This window comes from Lampetra fluviatilis, chromosome 65 (assembly GCF_964198595.1).
Source record: "Lampetra fluviatilis chromosome 65, kcLamFluv1.1, whole genome shotgun sequence".
Classification (NCBI taxonomy): domain Eukaryota; kingdom Metazoa; phylum Chordata; class Hyperoartia; order Petromyzontiformes; family Petromyzontidae; genus Lampetra; species Lampetra fluviatilis.
Genome location: NC_136339.1, coordinates 6,621,850 through 6,643,191, shown reverse-complemented (window position 1 = coordinate 6,643,191; position 21,342 = coordinate 6,621,850). Strand labels below are relative to the sequence as shown.

The 21,342-nt window shown below is 64.6% G+C and overlaps 1 protein-coding gene across 1 annotated transcript in view; it reads right to left on the bottom strand.

The window, feature by feature from the left end:
• FSTL1 (follistatin like 1) overlaps window positions 1-21,342 on the bottom strand; it is a 62,242-nt gene that overhangs the window by 25,361 nt on the left and 15,539 nt on the right. The window contains exons 6-14 of the mRNA XM_078882441.1: window positions 19,460-19,502; window positions 18,521-18,632; window positions 17,267-17,386; window positions 14,357-14,380; window positions 5,868-5,994; window positions 3,961-4,066; window positions 1,995-2,130; window positions 1,383-1,550; window positions 167-355 (exon numbers count right to left, since the gene is read on the bottom strand). Coding sequence (XP_078738567.1) covers window positions 167-355; window positions 1,383-1,550; window positions 1,995-2,130; window positions 3,961-4,066; window positions 5,868-5,994; window positions 14,357-14,380; window positions 17,267-17,386; window positions 18,521-18,632; window positions 19,460-19,502 — 1,025 coding nt within the window. The remainder of the gene's footprint in view (window positions 1-166; window positions 356-1,382; window positions 1,551-1,994; window positions 2,131-3,960; window positions 4,067-5,867; window positions 5,995-14,356; window positions 14,381-17,266; window positions 17,387-18,520; window positions 18,633-19,459; window positions 19,503-21,342) is intronic.

Below are 21,342 nucleotides of genomic sequence, written 5' to 3'. Positions count from 1 at the left end.
TGGCGGTGGTGGTGGCGGCGGCGGTGGTGGTGGCGGTGGTGGTGGTGGCGGTGGTGGTGGTGGTGGTGGTGGTGGTGGTGGTGGCGGTGGTGGTGGTGGTGGTGGTGGTGGCGGCGGCGGCGGTGGTGACGGCGGTGGTGGCGGCGGTGATGATGGTGACGATGACGATGGTGATGGTGATGTTGGTGATGATGGTGATGGTGATGATGATGATGATGGTGATGATGGTGATGATGATGGTGATGATAGCGACGACAACAATGATGATGGTGATGACGGTGACGACGGTGGCGATGTCCACAGGTACCTGCGCCAGCTGCGAGGGGTGCGAGGTGGAGTCACGTCTCCGGGCGTCCTGCGGAACAACAACAACAATAACAACGTCAACAACAACAACAACAGCACGAAGGTCAGCTACAAGTTGCTCCCTTGCGGTGGGCTGTACCACCTGAGTGTAGGGGTGATAAGATGGGCCGTACCACCTGGGTGCAAGTGAGGGGGGTGATAGGATGGGCTGTACCACCTGGGTGCAAGTGAGGGGGGTGTTAAGATGGGCTGTACCACCTGGGTGCAAGTGAGGGGGGTGATAGGATGAGCTGTACCACCTGGGTGCAAGTGAGGGGGGTGTTAAGATGGGCTGTACCACCTGGGTGCAAGTGAGGGGTGTGATAGGATGGGCTGTACCACCTGGGTGCAAGTGAGGGGGGTGTTAAGATGGGCTGTACCACCTGGGTGCAAGTGAGGGGGGTGATAGGATGGGCCGTACCACCTGGGTGCAAGTGAGGGGGTGTTAAGATGGGCTGTACCACCTGGGTGCAAGTGAGGGGGTGTTAAGATGGGCTGTACCACCTGGGTGCAAGTGAGGGGGGTGATAGGATGGGCTGTACCACCTGGGTGCAAGTGAGGGGTGTGATAGGATGGGCCGTACCACCTGGGTGCAAGTGAGGGGGGTGATAGGATGGGCTGTACCACCTGGGTGCAAGTGAGGGGTGTGATAGGATGGGCCGTACCACCTGGGTGCAAGTGAGGGGGGTGATAGGATGGGCTGTGCCACCTGAGTGCAAGTGAGGGGTGTGATAGGATGGGCCGTACCACCTGGGTGCAAGTGAGGGGGGTGATAGGATGGGCTGTACCACCTGGGTGCAAGTGAGGGGTGTGATAGGATGGGCCGTACCACCTGGGTGCAAGTGAGGGGGGTGATAGGATGGGCTGTGCCACCTGAGTGCAAGTGAGGGGTGTGATAGGATGGGCCGTACCACCTGGGTGCAAGTGAGGGGGGTGATAGGATGGGCTGTACCACCTGGGTGCAAGTGAGGGGTGTGATAGGATGGGCCGTACCACCTGGGTGCAAGTGAGGGGGGTGATAGGATGGGCTGTACCACCTGAGTGTTGGCGTGGGGGGCGGCCCCATGCGCGCCGTGGCCTCCATGGCGGCCTCCCTGTCGATGTCGCTCTTGGAGCGCGAGGAGGAGGAGGAGCCGGGGGAGCGGCGCCCACCGCCGCCGTCGGCCCGCAGACTCTCGGAGCGGCCCACTCGCAAGCCACCCGACCTGCAGGCACACAAAGACGTGCGTGTGTACGTGCGTGTGTACGTGCGTGTGTATGTGCGTGCGTGTGTATGTGCGTGCGTGTGTATGTGCGTGCGTGTGTAGGTGCGTGCGTGTGTAGGTGCGTGCGTATATAGGTGCGTGTGTGCGTGTGTGTGCGTGCGTGTGTATGTGCGTGCGTGTGTACCTGCGTGTGTAGGTGTGTGTGTATGTGTGTGTGTTCGTGCGTGTGTACGTGCGCGTGTGTACGTGCATGTGTGTACCTGCGTGTGTGTGCGTGTGTGCGTGTGTGCGTGCGTGTGTGTGTGCGTGCGCGTGTGTGTACGTGCGCGTGTGTACGTGCGTGTGTGTATGTGCGTGTGTACGTGCGTGTGTGTGCGTGTGTGTGTATGTGTGTGTATGTGCGTGTGTGTGCGTGTGCGTGTATGTGCGTGTGTGCGTACGTACTCTCTGCCGCCCCCCCGCGTCTCCCCCAGGTCCCCCGCTGACCCCGGCTCCAGCCCCCCCCCCTCGTAGCCCCCGGCCCCTCCCCCCGGCGCCGGCTCGAACTGGCGCACCATGCTCGCCACGCTGCTCCCTTGCCCTGCGCAGAGACAAAGGCCCCCCAGGAAGCCTTCAACCACTGCCGGGGCAAGCGCTGTCGAGCGCCGGCCGGCACGGCGCACGGCCGTCTTTGTATCCCCCCCGGTGCTGACGTCTTACACTCAACCGCACCAGGGCACTCATTTTGAGGCCGAGTCGACCTAGGGGTAGTCCCACGATCAGGAATCCGTTGGGAGCTCTCGCAGAGCTACCGCTGAGAAGTGGATATGAAAGAACTACTTCTGAGATCCATTCTACTTAGAGTGACACTCTGACCCCACAGATCAACCCACTTAAGTGGATATCAAAGGGCTACTTCTGAGATCCATTCTACTTAGAGTGACCACTCTGACCCCACAGATCGGCCCACTTAAGTGGATATAAAAATCTACTTCTGAGATCCATTCTACTTAGAGTGACACTCTGACCCCACAGATCAGCCCACTTAAGTGGATATCAAAGATCTACTTCTGAGATCCATTCTACTTAGAGTGACACTCTGACCCCACAGATCGGCCCACTTAAGTGGATATCAAAGAACTACCTCTGAGATCCATTCTACTTAGAGTGACCACTCTGACCCCACAGATCAACCCACAGAAGTGGATCTCAAAGATCTACTTCTGAGATCCATTCTACTTAGAGTGACCACTCTGACCCCACAGATCGGCCCACTTAAGTGGATATCAAAGATCTACTTCTGAGATCCATTCTACTTAGAGTGACACTCTGACCCCACAGATCAGCCCACTTAAGTGGATATCAAAGATCTACTTCTGAGATCCATTCTACTTAGAGTGACACTCTGACCCCACAGATCGGCCCACTTAAGTGGATATCAAAGAACTACCTCTGAGATCCATTCTACTTAGAGTGACCACTCTGACCCCACAGATCGGCCCACTTAAGTGGATATCAAAGAACTACCTCTGAGATCCATTCTACTTAGAGTGACCACTCTGACCCCACAGATCGGCCCACTTAAGTGGATATCAAAGAACTACTTCTGAGATCCATTCTACTTAGAGTGACCACTCTGACCCCACAGATCGGCCCACTTAAGTGGATATCAAAGAACTACTTCTGAGATCCATTCTACTTAGAGTGACACTCTGACCCCACAGATCGGCCCACTTAAGTGGATATCAAAGAACTACCTCTGAGATCCATTCTACTTAGAGTGACCACTCTGACCCCACATATCAACCCACTTAAGTGGATATCAAAGATCTACTTCTGAGATCCATTCTACTTAGAGTGACTACTCTGACCCCACAGATCAACCCACTTAAGTGGATATCAAAGATCTACTTCTGAGATCCATTCTACTTAGAGTGACCACTCTGACCCCACAGACCGGCCCACTTAAGTGGATATCAAAGATCTACTTCTGAGATCCATTCTACTTAGAGTGACCACTCTGACCCCACAGATCGGCCCACAGAAGTGGATATCAAAGAACGACACACGTAGACCCACACACACACAGACACATGGACACACACACACGTAGACCCACACACACACAGACACATGGACACACACACACACACGTAGACCCACACACACACAGACACATGGACACACACACGTAGACCCACACACACACAGACACATGGGCACACACACACACACACGTAGACCCACACACACACAGACACATGGACACACACACACACACGTAGACCCACACACACACAGACACATGGACACACACACACACGTAGACCCACACACACACAGACACATGGACACACACACACACGTAGACCCACACACACACAGACACATGGACACACACACACACACACGTAGACCCACACAGACTGACCGTCGCCCCCACCCCATTGGCCGGGCCTCAGGATGATGTCACGGAACAGCGACTGGCGGCCCCCACCCCCCTTCTTCTCCTCCTTCTCCTTCTTGGGCCCCAGGGTCTGGACACGCGCACACACACACAGTGTCACACACACACACAGTGTCACACACACACACACAGTGTCACACACACACACACAGTGTCACACACACACACACAGTGTCACACACACACACACAGTGTCACACACACACACAGTCACACACACACACACAGTGTCACACACACACACAGTGTCACACACACACACACAGTGTCACACACACACACAGTCACACACACACACACACATACACACACACACAGTGTCACACACACACACACAGTCACACACACACACACACAGTGTCACACACACACACACAGTCACACACACACACACAGTGTCACACACACACACACAGTGTCACACACACACACACAGTGTCACACACACACACAGTGTCACACACACACACAGTGTCACACACACACACACACAGTGTCACACACACACACACACAGTGTCACACACACACACACACACAGTGTCACACACACACACACAGTGTCACACACACACACAGTGTCACACACACACACAGTGTCACACACACACAGTGTCACACACACACACACACAGTGTCACACACACACACAGTGTCACACACACACACAGTCACACACACACACAGTTACACACACACACACACAGTCACACACACACACACAGTCACACACACACACACAGTGTCACACACACACACAGTGTCACACACACACACACACAGTGTCACACACACACACACACAGTGTCACACACACACACACAGTGTCACACACACACACAGTGTCACACAGTCACACACACACACAGTTACACACACACACAGTCACACACACACACACACACAGTTACACACACACACACACAGTCACACACACACACAGTTACACACACACACAGTCACACACATAGTGGTAGTGTATGGTGGTGGTGGTGTGATGGTGGTGTGTTGTGGTGGTGTGGTGGTGGTGGTGGTGGTGAGGTGTGGTGGTGGTGTGGTGGTGGTGTGGTGGTGGTGTGTGGTGCTGTGTTGTGGTGTGTGGTGGTGTGGTGGTGGTGTGGTGGTGGTGTGGTGGTGGTGTGGTGGTGGTGTGTGGTGGTGTGGTGGTGGTGTGGTGGTGGTGTGGTGGTGGTGTGGGGAGCGGTCGTGTAGCGGTTTTGCTCGCTGCGCTATGAACCTGGCGACCCGGGTTCGATTCCCGCTCACGGCTGACACCAGTGACGATTATCTGAACCGGTCCTGGGCCTCCCCTAGGTCCACTCAGCCTTAAATGAGTACCTAGTGCGGTGTGTAAACATCGCCACTGGGGAGACAAAGGCGGTCGGGCGTGGTGCTGGCCACCCACCCCGTCGTGTACCGTTCCGGCCTTCATAGGTGCTCGCTAACAGCACTTGCCCCTACAGTCTGTTAAGGCTATACGGGGGATCTTTGTCTTTGTGGTGGTGATGTAGTGGTGGTGGTGTGGTGGTGTGGTGGTGGCAGTGTGGTGGTGGTGTGGTGGTGGTACTGGTGGTGGTGGTGTGGTGGTGGTGGTGTGGTGGTGGTGGTGTGGTGGTGGTGGTGTGGTGGTGGTGTGGTGGTGATGTGGTGGTGGTGGTGTGGTGGTGTGTGGTGGTGTGGTGGTGCTGGTGGTGGTGGTCGTGGTGTGGTGGTGGCGGTGTGGTGGTGGTGGTGCTGGCGGTGGTGGTGGTGGTGCTGGTGGTGGTGCTGGTGGTGGTGCTGGTGGTGGTGTGTGGTGCTGGCGGTGGTGGTGGTGGTGCTGGTGGTGGTGTGTGGTGCTGGTGGTGGTGGTGGTGTAGTGGTGGTGGGCACCTTCTTCATGTTGAACACGCTGCGTTTGCGCTTGTCGCTGCCGTCTGCGAGTGCGGGCGCCAGGGCGCTGGGCACGCTCACGCCCGCACCGCGCATGTACACCGCCACCGCCGCCATGATCACCTCCCTGCACACACGCATGCACACGCACACACACGCACACACACACACACACGCACGCGCGCACGCACGCACACACGCACACACACACGCACATGCACGCACGCACGCACGCACACACACGCACGCACACACACACACGCACACACACACACACGCGCACACACACACGTACACACACACACGCACGCACACACACACACGCACACACACACACGCACGCACACGCACACACACGCACGCACACGCACGCACAGCCTCACGTGAGTGCCGCTCGGCACTAACGTGAGGCTGAGTCGACCTAGGGGTGGCCCAGCAGGGATACTCAGATCCACCGTGGCGAGCGTGGCGAGCGTGGCGAGCGTGGCGAGCGAGGCGAGCGTGGCGAGCGTGGCGAGCGAGGCGAGCGTGGCGAGCGTGGCGAGCGAGGCGAGCGTGGCGAGCGTGGCGAGCGTGGCGAGCGTGGCGAGCGTGGCGAGCGAGGCGAGCGTGGCGAGCGTGGCGAGCGAGGCGAGCGTGGCGAGCGTGGCGAGCGTGGCGAGCGAGGCGAGCGTGGCGAGCGTGGCGAGCGTGGCGAGCGTGGCGAGCGAGGCGAGCGTGGCGAGCGTGACGAGCGTGGCGAGCGTGGCGAGCGTGGCGAGCGAGGCGAGCGTGGCGAGCGTGGCGAGCGTGGCGAGCGTGGCGAGCGTGGCGAGCGTGGCGAGCGTGACGAGCGTGGCGAGCGTGGCGAGCGAGGCGAGCGTGGCGAGCGTGGCGAGCGTGGCGAGCGTGGCGAGCGTGGCGAGCGAGGCGAGCGTGGCGAGCGTGGCGAGCGAGGCGAGCGTGGCGAGCGTGGCGAGCGTGGCGAGCGAGGCGAGCGTGGCGAGCGTGGCGAGCGTGGCGAGCGTGGCGAGCGAGGCGAGCGTGGCGAGCGTGGCGAGCGTGGCGAGCGTGGCGAGCGAGGCGAGCGTGGCGAGCGTGGCGAGCGAGGCGAGCGTGGCGAGCGTGGCGAGCGTGGCGAGCGTGGCGAGCGTGGCGAGCGTGGCGAGCGAGGCGAGCGTGGCGAGCGTGGCGAGCGAGGCGAGCGTGGCGAGCGTGGCGAGCGAGGCGAGCGTGGCGAGCGTGGCGAGCGTGGCGAGCGAGGCGAGCGTGGCGAGCGAGGCGAGCGAGGCGAGCGTGGCGAGCGAGGCGAGCGTGGCGAGCGAGGCGAGCGAGGCGAGCGAGGCGAGCGAGGCGAGCGAGGCGAGCGAGGCGAGCGAGGCGAGCGTGGCGAGCGAGGCGAGCGTGGCGAGCGAGGCGAGCGTGGCGAGCGAGGCGAGCGAGGCGAGCGTGGCGAGCGAGGCGAGCGAGGCGAGCGAGGCGAGCGTGGCGAGCGAGGCGAGCGAGGCGAGCGTGGCGAGCGTGGCGAGCGAGGCGAGCGTGGCGAGCGAGGCGAGCGAGGCGAGCGTGGCGAGCGTGGCGAGCGAGGCGAGCGTGGCGAGCGTGGCGAGCGGAGGCGAGCGTGGCGAGCGTGGCGAGCGTGGCGAGCGAGGCGAGCGTGGCGAGCGTGGCGAGCGTGGCGAGCGAGGCGAGCGTGGCGAGGCGAGGCGAGCGTGGCGAGCGAGGCGAGCGAGGGCGAGCGAGGCGAGCGTGGCGAGCGTGGCGAGCGTGGCGAGCGAGGCGAGCGTGGCGAGCGTGGCGAGCGAGTGCGAGCGTGGCGAGCGTGGCGAGCGTGGGCGAGCGTGGCGAGCGAGGCGAGCGAGGCGAGCGTGGCGAGCGTGGCGAGCGAGGCGAGCGAGGCGAGCTGAGGCGAGCGTGGCGAGCGTGGCGAGCGTGGCGAGCGAGGCGAGCGTGGCGAGCGAGGCCCGAGCGTGGCGAGCGAGGCGAGCGAGGGCGAGCGAGGCGAGCGTGGCGAGCGTGTGGCGAGCGTGGCTGAGCGAGGCGAGCGTGGCGAGCGTGGCGAGCGTGGCGAGCGAGGCGAGCGAGGCGAGCGTGGCGAGCGTGGCGAGCGTGGCGAGCGAGGCGAGCGTGGCGAGCGTGGCGAGCGTGGCGAGCGAGGCGAGCGAGGCGAGCGAGAGCGAGCGTGGCGAGCGAGGCGAGCGTGGCGAGCGAGGCGAGCGAGGCGAGCGTGGCGAGCGAGGCGAGCGAGGCGAGCGTGGCGAGCGTGGCGAGCGTGGCGAGCGAGGCGAGCGTGGCGAGCGTGGCGAGCGTGGCGAGCGAGGCGAGCGTGGCGAGCGTGGCGAGCGTGGCGAGCGAGGCGAGCGTGGCGAGCGAGGCGAGCGTGGCGAGCGTGGCGAGCGAGGCGAGCGAGGCGAGCGTGGCGAGCGAGGCGAGCGAGGCTGAGCGTGGCGAGCGAGGCGAGCGTGGCGAGCGAGGCGAGCGTGGCGAGCTGTGGCGAGCGAGGCGAGCGAGGCGAGCGTGGCGAGCGAGGCGAGCGAGGCGAGCGAGGCGAGCGTGGCGAGCGTGGCGAGCGTGGCGAGCGAGGCGAGCGAGGCGAGCGTGGCGAGCGAGGCGAGCGAGGCGAGCGCGAGCCGTGGCGAGCGAGGCGAGCGTGGCGAGCGAGGCGAGCGAGGCGAGGCGTGGCGAGCGAGGCGAGCGAGGCGAAGCGAGGTGGCGAGCGAGGCGAGCGAGGCGAGCGAGGCGAGCGTGGCGAGCGTGGCGAGCGTGGCGAGCGAGGCGAGCGTGGCGAGCGGGGCGAGCGAGGCGAGCGTGGCGAGCGAGGCGAGCGTGGCGAGCGAGGCGAGCGTGGCGAGCGAGGCGAGCGAGGCGAGCGAGGCGAGCGTGGCGAGCGTGGCGGGAGCGTGGCGAGCGTGGCGAGGCGAGCGTGGCGAGCGTGGGCGAGCGAGGCGAGCGTGGCGAGCGAGGCGAGCGTGGCGAGCGAGGCGAGCGAGGCGAGCGAGGCGAGCGTGGCGAGCGTGGCGAGCGTGGCGAGCGAGGCGAGCGTGGCGAGCGATGGCGAGCGTGGCGAGCGTGGCGAGCGAGGCGAGCGTGGCGAGCGTGGCGAGCGTGGCGAGCGAGGCGAGCGTGGCGAGCGTGGCGAGCGTGGCGAGCGAGGCGAGCGAGGCGAGCGAGGCATGAGCGTGGGTGGCGAGCGAGGCGAGCGTGGCGAGCGAGGCGAGCGTGGCGAGCGAGGCGAGCGTGGCGAGCGAGGCGAGCGAGGCGAGCGTGGCGAGCGAGGCGAGCGAGGCGAGCGTGGCGAGCGAGGCGAGCGTGGCGAGCGTGGCGAGCGAGGCGAGCGTGGCGAGCGTGGCGAGCGTGGCGAGCGAGGCGAGCGTGGCGAGCGTGGCGAGCGTGGCGAGCGAGGCGAGCGTGGCGAGCGAGGCGAGCGTGGCGAGCGAGGCGAGCGTGGCGAGCGTGGCGAGCGAGGCGAGCGTGGCGAGCGAGGCGAGCGTGGCGAGCGAGGCGAGCGAGGCGAGCGTGGCGAGCGTGGCGAGCGTGGCGAGCGAGGCGAGCGTGGCGAGCGAGGCGAGCGTGGCGAGCGTGGCGAGCGTGGCGAGCGAGGCGAGCGTGGCGAGCGTGGCGAGCGTGGCGAGCGTGGCGAGCGAGGCGAGCGTGGCGAGCGAGGCGAGCGTGGCGAGCGTGGCGAGCGTGGCGAGCGAGGCGAGCGTGACGAGCGTGGCGAGCGAGGCGAGCGTGGCGAGCGTGGCGAGCGAGGCGAGCGAGGCGAGCGTGGCGAGCGAGGCGAGCGTGGCGAGCGAGGCGAGCGAGGCGAGCGTGGCGAGCGTGGCGAGCGTGGCGAGCGAGGCGAGCGTGGCGAGCGAGGCGAGCGTGGCGAGCGTGGCGAGCGAGGCGAGCGTGGCGAGCGTGGCGAGCGAGGCGAGCGTGGCGAGCGTGGCGAGCGAGGCGAGCGTGGCGAGCGTGGCGAGCGAGGCGAGCGTGGCGAGCGAGGCGAGCGTGGCGAGCGAGGCGAGCGTGGCGAGCGAGGCGAGCGAGGCGAGCGTGGCGAGCGTGGCGAGCGAGGCGAGCGTGGCGAGCGAGGCGAGCGTGGCGAGCGAGGCGAGCGTGGCGAGCGTGGCGAGCGAGGCGAGCGTGGCGAGCGAGGCGAGCGTGGCGAGCGAGGCGAGCGTGGCGAGCGAGGCGAGCGTGGCGAGCGAGGCGAGCGTGGCGAGCGTGACGAGCGAGGCGAGCGAGGCGAGCGTGGCGAGCGTGGCGAGCGTGGCGAGCGAGGCGAGCGTGGCGAGCGTGGCGAGCGAGGCGAGCGTGGCGAGCGTGGCGAGCGTGGCGAGCGAGGCGAGCGAGGCGAGCGTGGCGAGCGAGGCGAGCGTGGCGAGCGAGGCGAGCGAGGCGAGCGTGGCGAGCGTGGCGAGCGAGGCGAGCGTGGCGAGCGTGGCGAGCGTGGCGAGCGAGGCGAGCGAGGCGAGCGTGGCGAGCGAGGCGAGCGTGGCGAGCGTGGCGAGCGTGACGAGCGTGGCGAGCGAGGCGAGCGTGGCGAGCGTGGCGAGCGAGGCGAGCGTGGCGAGCGTGGCGAGCGTGGCGAGCGAGGCGAGCGAGGCGAGCGTGGCGAGCGTGGCGAGCGTGGCGAGCGAGGCGAGCGTGGCGAGCGAGGCGAGCGTGGCGAGCGTGGCGAGCGAGCGAGCGTGGCGAGCGTGGCGAGCGAGGCGAGCGTGGCGAGCGTGGCGAGCGTGACGAGCGTGGCGAGCGAGGCGAGCGTGGCGAGCGAGGCGAGCGTGGCGAGCGTGGCGAGCGTGGCGAGCGAGGCGAGCGTGGCGAGCGAGGCGAGCGTGGCGAGCGTGGCGAGCGTGGCGAGCGAGGCGAGCGTGACGAGCGTGGCGAGCGAGGCGAGCGTGGCGAGCGTGGCGAGCGTGACGAGCGTGGCGAGCGAGGCGAGCGTGGCGAGCGTGGCGAGCGTGGCGAGCGTGGCGAGCGAGGCGAGCGTGGCGAGCGAGGCGAGCGTGGCGAGCGTGGCGAGCGAGGCGAGCGTGGCGAGCGAGGCGAGCGAGGCGAGCGGCGAGTGGCGAGCGTGGCGAGCGAGGCGAGCGTGGCGAGCGTGGCGAGCGAGGCGAGCGTGGCGAGCGAGGCGAGCGTGGCGAGCGTGGCGAGCGTGGCGAGCGAGGCGAGCGTGACGAGCGTGGCGAGCGAGGCGAGCGTGGCGAGCGTGGCGAGCGTGACGAGCGTGGCGAGCGAGGCGAGCGTGGCGAGCGTGGCGAGCGTGGCGAGCGAGGCGAGCGAGGCGAGCGTGGCGAGCGTGGCGAGCGTGGCGAGCGAGGCGAGCGTGGCGAGCGAGGCGAGCGTGGCGAGCGTGGCGAGCGTGGCGAGCGAGGCGAGCGAGGCGAGCGTGGCGAGCGTGGCGAGCGTGGCGAGCGTGGCGAGCGAGGCGAGCGTGGCGAGCGAGGCGAGCGTGGCGAGCGAGGCGAGCGTGGCGAGCGTGGCGAGCGTGGCGAGCGAGGCGAGCGTGACGAGCGTGGCGAGCGAGGCGAGCGAGGCGAGCGTGGCGAGCGTGGCGAGCGTGGCGAGCGTGGCGAGCGAGGCGAGCGTGGCGAGCGAGGCGAGCGAGGCGAGCGTGGCGAGCGTGACGAGCGTGGCGAGCGAGGCGAGCGAGGCGAGCGTGGCGAGCGTGGCGAGCGAGGCGAGCGTGGCGAGCGTGGCGAGCGAGGCGAGCGAGGCGAGCGTGGCGAGCGAGGCGAGCGTGGCGAGCGTGGCGAGCGTGGCGAGCGAGGCGAGCGTGACGAGCGTGGCGAGCGAGGCGAGCGTGGCGAGCGTGGCGAGCGTGACGAGCGTGGCGAGCGAGGCGAGCGTGGCGAGCGTGGCGAGCGTGGCGAGCGTGGCGAGCGTGACGAGCGTGGCGAGCGTGGCGAGCGAGGCGAGCGAGGCGAGCGTGGCGAGCGAGGCGAGCGTGGCGAGCGTGGCGAGCGTGGCGAGCGAGGCGAGCGTGGCGAGCGTGGCGAGCGAGGCGAGCGTGGCGAGCGTGGCGAGCGTGGCGAGCGTGGCGAGCGTGGCGAGCGTGGCGAGCGAGGCGAGCGTGGCGAGCGTGGCGAGCGAGGCGAGCGTGGCGAGCGAGGCGAGCGTGGCGAGCGAGGCGAGCGTGGCGAGCGTGGCGAGCGAGGCGAGCGTGGCGAGCGTGGCGAGCGTGGCGAGCGAGGCGAGCGTGGCGAGCGTGGCGAGCGTGGCGAGCGTGGCGAGCGAGGCGAGCGTGGCGAGCGTGGCGAGCGTGGCGAGCGTGGCGAGCGTGGCGAGCGTGGCGAGCGTGGCGAGCGAGGCGAGCGTGGCGAGCGTGGCGAGCGAGGCGAGCGTGGCGAGCGTGGCGAGCGTGGCGAGCGAGGCGAGCGTGGCGAGCGTGGCGAGCGTGGCGAGCGAGGCGAGCGTGGCGAGCGTGGCGAGCGTGGCGAGCGTGGCGAGCGTGGCGAGCGAGGCGAGCGTGGCGAGCGTGGCGAGCGTGGCGAGCGTGGCGAGCGAGGCGAGCGTGGCGAGCGAGGCGAGCGTGGCGAGCGTGGCGAGCGAGGCGAGCGTGGCGAGCGTGGCGAGCGTGGCGAGCGTGGCGAGCGTGGCGAGCGTGGCGAGCGTGGCGAGCGTGGCGAGCGAGGCGAGCGAGGCGAGCGTGGCGAGCGTGGCGAGCGAGGCGAGCGTGGCGAGCGTGGCGAGCGTGGCGAGCGAGGCGAGCGTGGCGAGCGTGGCGAGCGTGGCGAGCGTGGCGAGCGTGGCGAGCGTGGCGAGCGTGGCGAGCGTGGCGAGCGTGGCGAGCGTGGCGAGCGTGGCGAGCGTGGCGAGCGTGGCGAGCGAGGCGAGCGAGGCGAGCGTGGCGAGCGTGGCGAGCGAGGCGAGCGTGGCGAGCGTGGCGAGCGTGGCGAGCGAGGCGAGCGTGGCGAGCGTGGCGAGCGAGGCGAGCGTGGCGAGCGTGGCGAGCGTGGCGAGCGAGGCGAGCGTGGCGAGCGTGGCGAGCGTGGCGAGCGTGGCGAGCGTGGCGAGCGAGGCGAGCGTGGCGAGCGTGGCGAGCGAGGCGAGCGTGGCGAGCGTGGCGAGCGAGGCGAGCGTGGCGAGCGTGGCGAGCGTGGCGAGCGTGGCGAGCGTGGCGAGCGAGGCGAGCGTGGCGAGCGTGGCGAGCGTGGCGAGCGTGGCGAGCGTGGCGAGCGTGGCGAGCGTGGCGAGCGAGGCGAGCGTGGCGAGCGTGGCGAGCGAGGCGAGCGTGGCGAGCGCGGCGAGCGTGGCGAGCGAGGCGAGCGTGGCGAGCGTGGCGAGCGTGGCGAGCGTGGCGAGCGTGGCGAGCGTGGCGAGCGTGGCGAGCGTGGCGAGCGAGGCGAGCGTGGCGAGCGTGGCGAGCGTGGCGAGCGTGGCGAGCGAGGCGAGCGTGGCGAGCGTGGCGAGCGAGGCGAGCGTGGCGAGCGTGGCGAGCGTGGCGAGCGTGGCGAGCGTGGCGAGCGTGGCGAGCGTGGCGAGCGTGGCGAGCGTGGCGAGCGTGGCGAGCGTGGCGAGCGAGGCGAGCGTGGCGAGCGTGGCGAGCGTGGCGAGCGTGGCGAGCGTGGCGAGCGTGGCGAGCGTGACGAGCGAGGCGAGCGTGGCGAGCGTGGCGAGCGAGGCGAGCGTGGCGAGCGTGGCGAGCGTGGCGAGCGTGGCGAGCGTGGCGAGCGTGGCGAGCGTGGCGAGCGAGGCGAGCGTGGCGAGCGTGGCGAGCGTGGCGAGCGTGGCGAGCGTGGCGAGCGTGGCGAGCGTGGCGAGCGTGGCGAGCGAGGCGAGCGTGGCGAGCGTGGCGAGCGTGGCGAGCGAGGCGAGCGTGGCGAGCGTGGCGAGCGTGGCGAGCGTGGCGAGCGTGGCGAGCGAGGCGAGCGTGGCGAGCGTGGCGAGCGAGGCGAGCGTGGCGAGCGTGGCGAGCGAGGCGAGCGTGGCGAGCGTGGCGAGCGTGGCGAGCGTGGCGAGCGTGGCGAGCGAGGCGAGCGTGGCGAGCGTGGCGAGCGTGGCGAGCGTGGCGAGCGTGGCGAGCGTGGCGAGCGTGGCGAGCGAGGCGAGCGTGGCGAGCGTGGCGAGCGAGGCGAGCGTGGCGAGCGCGGCGAGCGTGGCGAGCGAGGCGAGCGTGGCGAGCGTGGCGAGCGTGGCGAGCGTGGCGAGCGTGGCGAGCGTGGCGAGCGTGGCGAGCGTGGCGAGCGAGGCGAGCGTGGCGAGCGTGGCGAGCGTGGCGAGCGTGGCGAGCGAGGCGAGCGTGGCGAGCGTGGCGAGCGAGGCGAGCGTGGCGAGCGTGGCGAGCGTGGCGAGCGTGGCGAGCGTGGCGAGCGTGGCGAGCGTGGCGAGCGTGGCGAGCGTGGCGAGCGTGGCGAGCGAGGCGAGCGTGGCGAGCGTGGCGAGCGTGGCGAGCGTGGCGAGCGAGGCGAGCGTGGCGAGCGTGGCGAGCGAGGCGAGCGTGGCGAGCGTGGCGAGCGTGGCGAGCGTGGCGAGCGTGGCGAGCGTGGCGAGCGTGGCGAGTGTGGTGATGGTCGGAACCGCACCTTCTCTCTTCGTCCGTTCCCTCCCTGAAAAACACAAACACACACACACAGTTACACACACACACAGTTACACACACACAGTTACACACACACAGTTACACACACAGTCACACACACACACAGTTACACACACAGTTACACACACACACAGTTACACACACAGTTACACACACAGTTACACACACAGTCACACACACACACAGTTACACACACAGTTACACACACAGTTACACACACAGTTACACACACACACAGTTACACACACAGTTACACACACACACAGTTACACACACAGTTACACACACAGTTACACACACAGTTACACACACACACGCACACAGACACACACACAGACACACACACAGACACACACACACACGCACAGTCAGCACACACACACAGACACACACACAGACACACACACAGACACACACACGCGCACACAGTCAGCACACACACACACACGCACACACGCGCACGCACACTCACACACGCGCACACACACACACGTGCACACGCACACACACGCACACGCACACACACGAACACACACACACACGCACACACACGCACACGCACACACACGCACACGCACACACACGAACACACACACACACGCATGCATGCACACGCACGCACACACACACACACAGTCAGCACACGCATAGAGGATGTGGGATTGTAGTGGTGAGCGTGAGTGGTGAGCGTGGTGGGTGGTGAGCGTGGTGAGTGGTGAGCGTGAGTGGTGAGCGTGAGTGGTGAGCGTGGTGAGTGGTGAGCGTGGTGAGTGGTGAGCGTGGTGAGTGGTGAGCGTGGTGAGTGGTGAGCGTGGTGAGTGGTGAGCGTGGTGAGTGGTGAGCGTGGGTGGTGAGCGTGGTGAGTGGTGAGCGTGGTGAGTGGTGAGTGTGGGTGGTGAGCGTGAGTGGTGAGCGTGGTGAGTGGTGAGCGTGGTGAGTGGTGAGCGTGGTGAGTGGTGAGCGTGGGTGGTGAGCGTGGTGAGTGGTGAGCGTGGTGAGTGGTGGTGAGTGGTGAGCGTGGTGAGTGGTGAGCGTGGTGAGTGGTGAGCGTGGGTGGTGAGCGTGGGTGGTGAGCGTGGTGAGTGGTGAGCGTGGTGAGTGGTGAGCGTGGTGAGTGGTGAGCGTGGTGAGTGGTGAGCGTGGGTGGTGAGCGTGGTGAGTGGTGAGCGTGGTGAGTGGTGAGCGTGGTGAGTGGTGAGCGTGGGTGGTGAGCGTGGTGAGTGGTGAGCGTGGTGAGTGGTGAGTGTGGGTGGTGAGCGTGAGTGGTGAGCGTGGTGAGTGGTGAGCGTGGTGAGTGGTGAGCGTGGGTGGTGAGCGTGGTGAGTGGTGAGCGTGGTGAGTGGTGAGCGTGGGTGGTGAGCGTGAGTGGTGAGCGTGGTGAGTGGTGAGCGTGGTGAGTGGTGAGCGTGGGTGGTGAGCGTGGTGAGTGGTGAGCGTGGTGAGTGGTGAGCGTGGTGAGTGGTGAGCGTGGGTGGTGAGCGTGGTGAGTGGTGAGCGTGGGTCGTGAGCGTGGTGAGTGGTGAGCGTGAGTGGTGAGCTTGGTGAGTGGTGAGCGTGGTGAGTGGTGAGCGTGGTGGGTGGTGAGCGTGGTGGGTGGTGAGCGTGGTGAGTGGTGAGCGTGGTGAGTGGTGAGCGTGGTGAGTGGTGAGCGTGGTGAGTGGTGAGCGTGGGTGGTGAGCGTGGTGAGTGGTGAGCGTGGTGGGTGGTGAGCGTGGTGAGTGGTGAGCGTGGTGGGTGGTGAGCGTGGTGAGTGGTGAGCGTGGTGAGTGGTGAGCGTGGTGAGTGGTGAGCGTGGTGAGTGGTGAGCGTGGTGAGTGGTGAGCGTGGTGAGTGGTGAGCGTGAGTGGTCAGTGTGGGTGGTGAGTGTGGTGAGTGGTGAGCGTGGTGAGTGGTGAGCGTGGTGAGTGGTGAGCGTGGTGAGTGGTGAGCGTGGTGAGTGGTGAGCGTGGTGAGTGGTGAGCGTGGTGAGTGGTGAGCGTGGTGAGTGGTGAGCGTGGGTGGTGAGCGTGAGTGGTCAGTGTGGGTGGTGAGCGTGGTGAGTGGTGAGCGTGGTGAGTGGTGAGCGTGGTGAGTGGTGAGCGTGAGTGGTGAGCGTGGTGAGTGGTGAGCGTGGGTGGTGAGCGTGAGTGGTGAGCGTGGTGAGTGGTGAGCGTGGTGAGTGGTGAGCGTGGTGAGTGGTGAGCGTGGTGGGTGGTGAGCGTGGTGAGTGGTGAGCGTGGTGGGTGGTGAGCGTGGTGAGTGGTGAGCGTGGTGAGTGGTGAGCGTGGTGAGTGGTGAGCGTGGTGAGTGGTGAGCGTGGTGAGTGGTGAGCGTGGTGAGTGGTGAGCGTGGTGAGTGGTGAGCGTGAGTGGTCAGTGTGGGTGGTGAGTGTGGTGAGTGGTGAGCGTGGTGAGTGGTGAGCGTGGTGAGTGGTGAGCGTGGGTGGTGAGCGTGGTGAGTGGTGAGCGTGGTGAGTGGTGAGCGTGGTGAGTGGTGAGCGTGGTGAGTGGTGAGCGTGGTGAGTGGTGAGCGTGGTGAGTGGTGAGCGTGGTGAGTGGTGAGCGTGGGTGGTGAGCGTGAGTGGTCAGTGTGGGTGGTGAGTGTGGTGAGTGGTGAGCGTGGTGAGTGGTGAGCGTGGTGAGTGGTGAGCGTGGTGAGTGGTGAGCGTGGGTGGTGAGCGTGGTGAGTGGTGAGCGTGGTGAGTGGTGAGCGTGGGTGGTGAGCGTGAGTGGTCAGTGTGGGTGGTGAGTGTGGTGAGTGGTGAGCGTGGTGAGTGGTGAGCGTGGTGAGTGGTGAGCGTGGTGGGTGGTGAGCGTGGTGAGTGGTGAGCGTGGTGAGTGGTGAGCGTGGTGAGTGGTGAGCGTGGTGAGTGGTGAGCGTGGTGGGTGGTGAGCGTGGTGAGTGGTGAGCGTACATCATGTTGCTGATCTTGGTGAGGCTGTGCTCAGCGAGATGAACCTCCTTCACCGGGTTGGGGACGGGTGGCAACATCGTCTCTCCAAACATCGACCCCAGCCCCATCACCCTCCTCCTCCTACATCACCATCACCACCACCACCATCAACATCACCACCATCACCACCATCACCACCACCACCATCAACATCAACATCGTCAACATCGTCAACATCGTCTCTCCAAACATCGTCCCCAGCCCCATCACCCTCCTCCTCCTACACCACCATCATCAACATCAGGTCATAGAAGGCATCTGACTCATCGGCTTTGCCTGCATCCCTCCAAGGATGTTCATCTTCAGTGGGGGCATAAGTAACCACGACCACCACTCCTCGCCTCCGGTTGATGGGAAGGCGAGCCCAAAGTAGCCTGGGGCTTACAGCTTCCCACACCTCACCACCACACTCCCATGTCCCCTTCATTCTTTCGTTCAGAAGAAGAGCCACACCCTGTTGTTTGGCAGTCTCCTGCCCCGAGTAGAGGACTGTCCACCCCTCATGGTGGCAGGAGCCAGAACCGGTCCACCTGACCTCCTGAATGCCGCAGAGATCCAGGCGGTACAGGTCCAGCTCCCGACAGAGGAGTGGCAGCCTCTCCTCCGCAGTGAGCGCTCGAACATTCCGCGTGGCCACACGAAGTGGCTTTTTGTTGCTTCTGGAGGAGCCCCGAGGGTGAAGATTCAGTCTCCTGGCTCCGCCAAATGGGGTTTGGGCAGGAGACGTCATAGACGCCTGTCCCCCCGGGGCCTCCGGCACAAGCGTAGTTCGATTTTGAACTCGTGTTTTCGTGGTCCTCGTGTTGAGGGTGGAGGGGTCACCAGCCCCTCGGCACCCGTCCAGAGCCCCCGTTTGGCCGCTGCCGCGTCTACGAGCGCCAGAGCCGATGAGAATTGGGCTTCCCCCTCCATGGCATCGATCGCATCCACCGAGGAAGTAGGGGGTTGTTTTCCCCACCATCACCACCATCACCACCGTCATCACCACCGCCATCACCACCGTCACCACCATCACCACCGTCACCACCATCACCACCGTCATCACCACCATCACCACCATCACCACCGTCATCACCATCAACACCGTCATCACCACCATCACCACCGTCATCACCACCATCACCACCATCACCAGTCATCACCGTCATCACCACCGTCATCACCGCCATCACCGGGGTGAGTCCCCTCACCCCTCGCCCCGGTGAGAGCGCTCACCGGTAGTCGTCCAGCTGCCCCCGTGCCGTCTCCAGCGCGCCGGGCTGAGCGGTCTCCACCGCACGGCGCACGGCCTCATCGAGCACGAGGCCCGGTCGCACGCGGCACTCCTCTACACGGTGAGACGCGGTGAGACACACGGTGAGACACGCGGTGAGACACACGGTGAGACACACGGTGAGACACACGGTGAGACACATGGTGAGACACACGGTGAGACACACGGTGAGAGACACGGTGAGACACACGGTGAGAGACACGGTGAGACACACGGTGAGACACACGGTGAGACACACGGTGAGAGACACGGTGAGAGACACGGTGAGACACATGGTGAGACACACGGTGAGAGACACGGTGAGAGACACGGTGAGACACACGGTGAGACACATGGTGAGAGACACGGTGAGAGACACGGTGAGAGACACGGTGAGACACATGGTGAGACACACGGTGAGAGACACGGTGAGAGACACGGTGAGAGACACGGTGAGACACGGGGACATGGGAATTGGTGAGATAGAGACATGGAACGTGGATGGTGATGTTGACGATGGTGATGTTGACGATGGTGATGTTGACGATGGTGATGTTGACGATGGTGATGATGACGATGGTGATGTTGACGATGGTGATGATGACGATGGTGATGACGATGGTGATGACGATGATGGTGATGACGATGATGATGATGGTGATGACGATGATGATGACGATGATGGTGATGACGATGATGGTGATGACGATGACGATGACGATGATGATGATGGTGATGACGATGATGGTGATGACGATGACGATGACGATGATGATGATGGTGATGACGATGATGGTGATGACGATGATGACGATGGTGATGACGATGGTGATGACGATGATGGTGATGACGATGATGGTGATGACGATGGTGATGACGATGATGATGAGGTTCCCACTCACCCACAGCTGAAATCAACTCGTCTGCAACGGGAATCTTCAGAGGCTGTGATCACACAGACAAAGACAAAGGTTTTCCTACCGCCCGTGTAGCCCACACAGACCGTCGGGGCAAGTGCGGTTAGCGAGCAGCAGCGATGGTGGTGGTGATGGTGGTGGTGATGGTGGTGGTGATGGTGGTGGTGATGGTGGTGGTGATGGTGGTGGTGAGTGGTGGTGGTGATGGTGGTGGTGATGGTGGTGATGAGTGGTGGTGGTGGTGATGGTGGTGGTGGTGATGGTGGTGATGGTGGTGATGGTGGTGATGGTGGTGGTGGTGGTGATGGTGGTGGTGGTGGTGGTGATGGTGGTGATGGTGGTGGTGCTGCTAGTGGTGGTGGTGATGATGGTGATGGTGGTGACGGTGGTGGTGGTAGTGGTGATGGTGGTGGTGGTGGTAGTGGTAGTGGTGATGGTGGTGGTGGTGGTGATGGTGATGGTGGTGATGGTGGTGATGGTGGTGGTGATGGTGGTGGTGATGGTGGTGATGGTGCTGCTAGTGGTGATGGTGATGGTGGTGATGGTGGTGATGGTGGTAGTGATGGTGATGTTGATGTTGATGGTGGTGGTGATGATGGTGGTGATGGTGGTGGTGATGGTGGTGATGGTGGTGATGGTGATGGTGGTGATGGTGGTGGTGATGGTGGTGATGGTGCTGCTAGTGGTGATGGTGATGGTGGTGATGGTGATGGTGATGTTGATGGTGATGGTGGTGGTGATGGTGATGGTGGTGAGTGATGTTGATGGTGATGGTGGTGAGTGATGTTGATGGTGATGGTGCTCACCGCGTGACGCTCCAGGAATGTGAAGTAGATCTCTGACATGGTGATGGTATTGGTGGTGATGATGGTGGTGATGTTGATGATGGTGGTGGTGATGATGGTGGTGATGATGGTGGTGATGTTGATGATGGTGGTGATGTTGATGATGGTGGTGGTGATGATGGTGGTGATGATGGTGGTGATGTTGATGATGGTGGTGATGTTGATGATGGTGGTGATGGTGGTGATGGTGGTGGTGAGTGATGTTGATGGTGATGATGGTGATGGTGATGATGGTGATGGTGATGGTGGTGATGGTGATGGTGGTGATGGTGGTGATGGTGATGGTGCTCACCGCGTGACGCTCCAGGAATATGAAGTAGATCTCTGACATGGTGATGGTAGTGGTGGTGATGATGGTGGTGATGTTGATGTTGATGATGGTGGTGATGGTGGTGGTGAGTGATGTTGATGGTGATGGTGGTGATGGTGATGATGGTGATGGTGATGATGGTGATGGTGATGATGGTGATGGTGCTCACCGCGTGGCGCTCCAGGAAGGTGAAGTAGATCTCTGACATGGTGATGTTGATGATGGTGGTGATGTTGATGTTGATGGTGATGGTGGTGATGGTGATGATGGTGATGGTGATGATGGTGATGGTGCTCACCGCGTGACGCTCCAGGAAGGTGAAGTAGATCTCTGACATGGTGATGTTGATGATGGTGGTGATGTTGATGTTGATGATGATGGTGATGGTGGTGATGATGGTGATGGTGGTGATGGTGATGGTGCTCACCGCGTGACGCTCCAGGAAGGTGAAGTAGATCTCTGACATGGTGATGTTGATGATGGTGGTGATGTTGATGTTGATGATGATGGTGATGGTGGTGATGATGGTGATGGTGGTGATGGTGATGGTGCTCACCGCGTGACGCTCCAGGAAGGTGAAGTAGATCTCTGACATGGTGATGTTGATGATGGTGGTGATGTTGATGTTGATGATGATGGTGATGGTGGTGATGATGGTGATGGTGGTGATGGTGATGGTGCTCACCGCGTGACACTCCAGGAAGGTGAAGTAG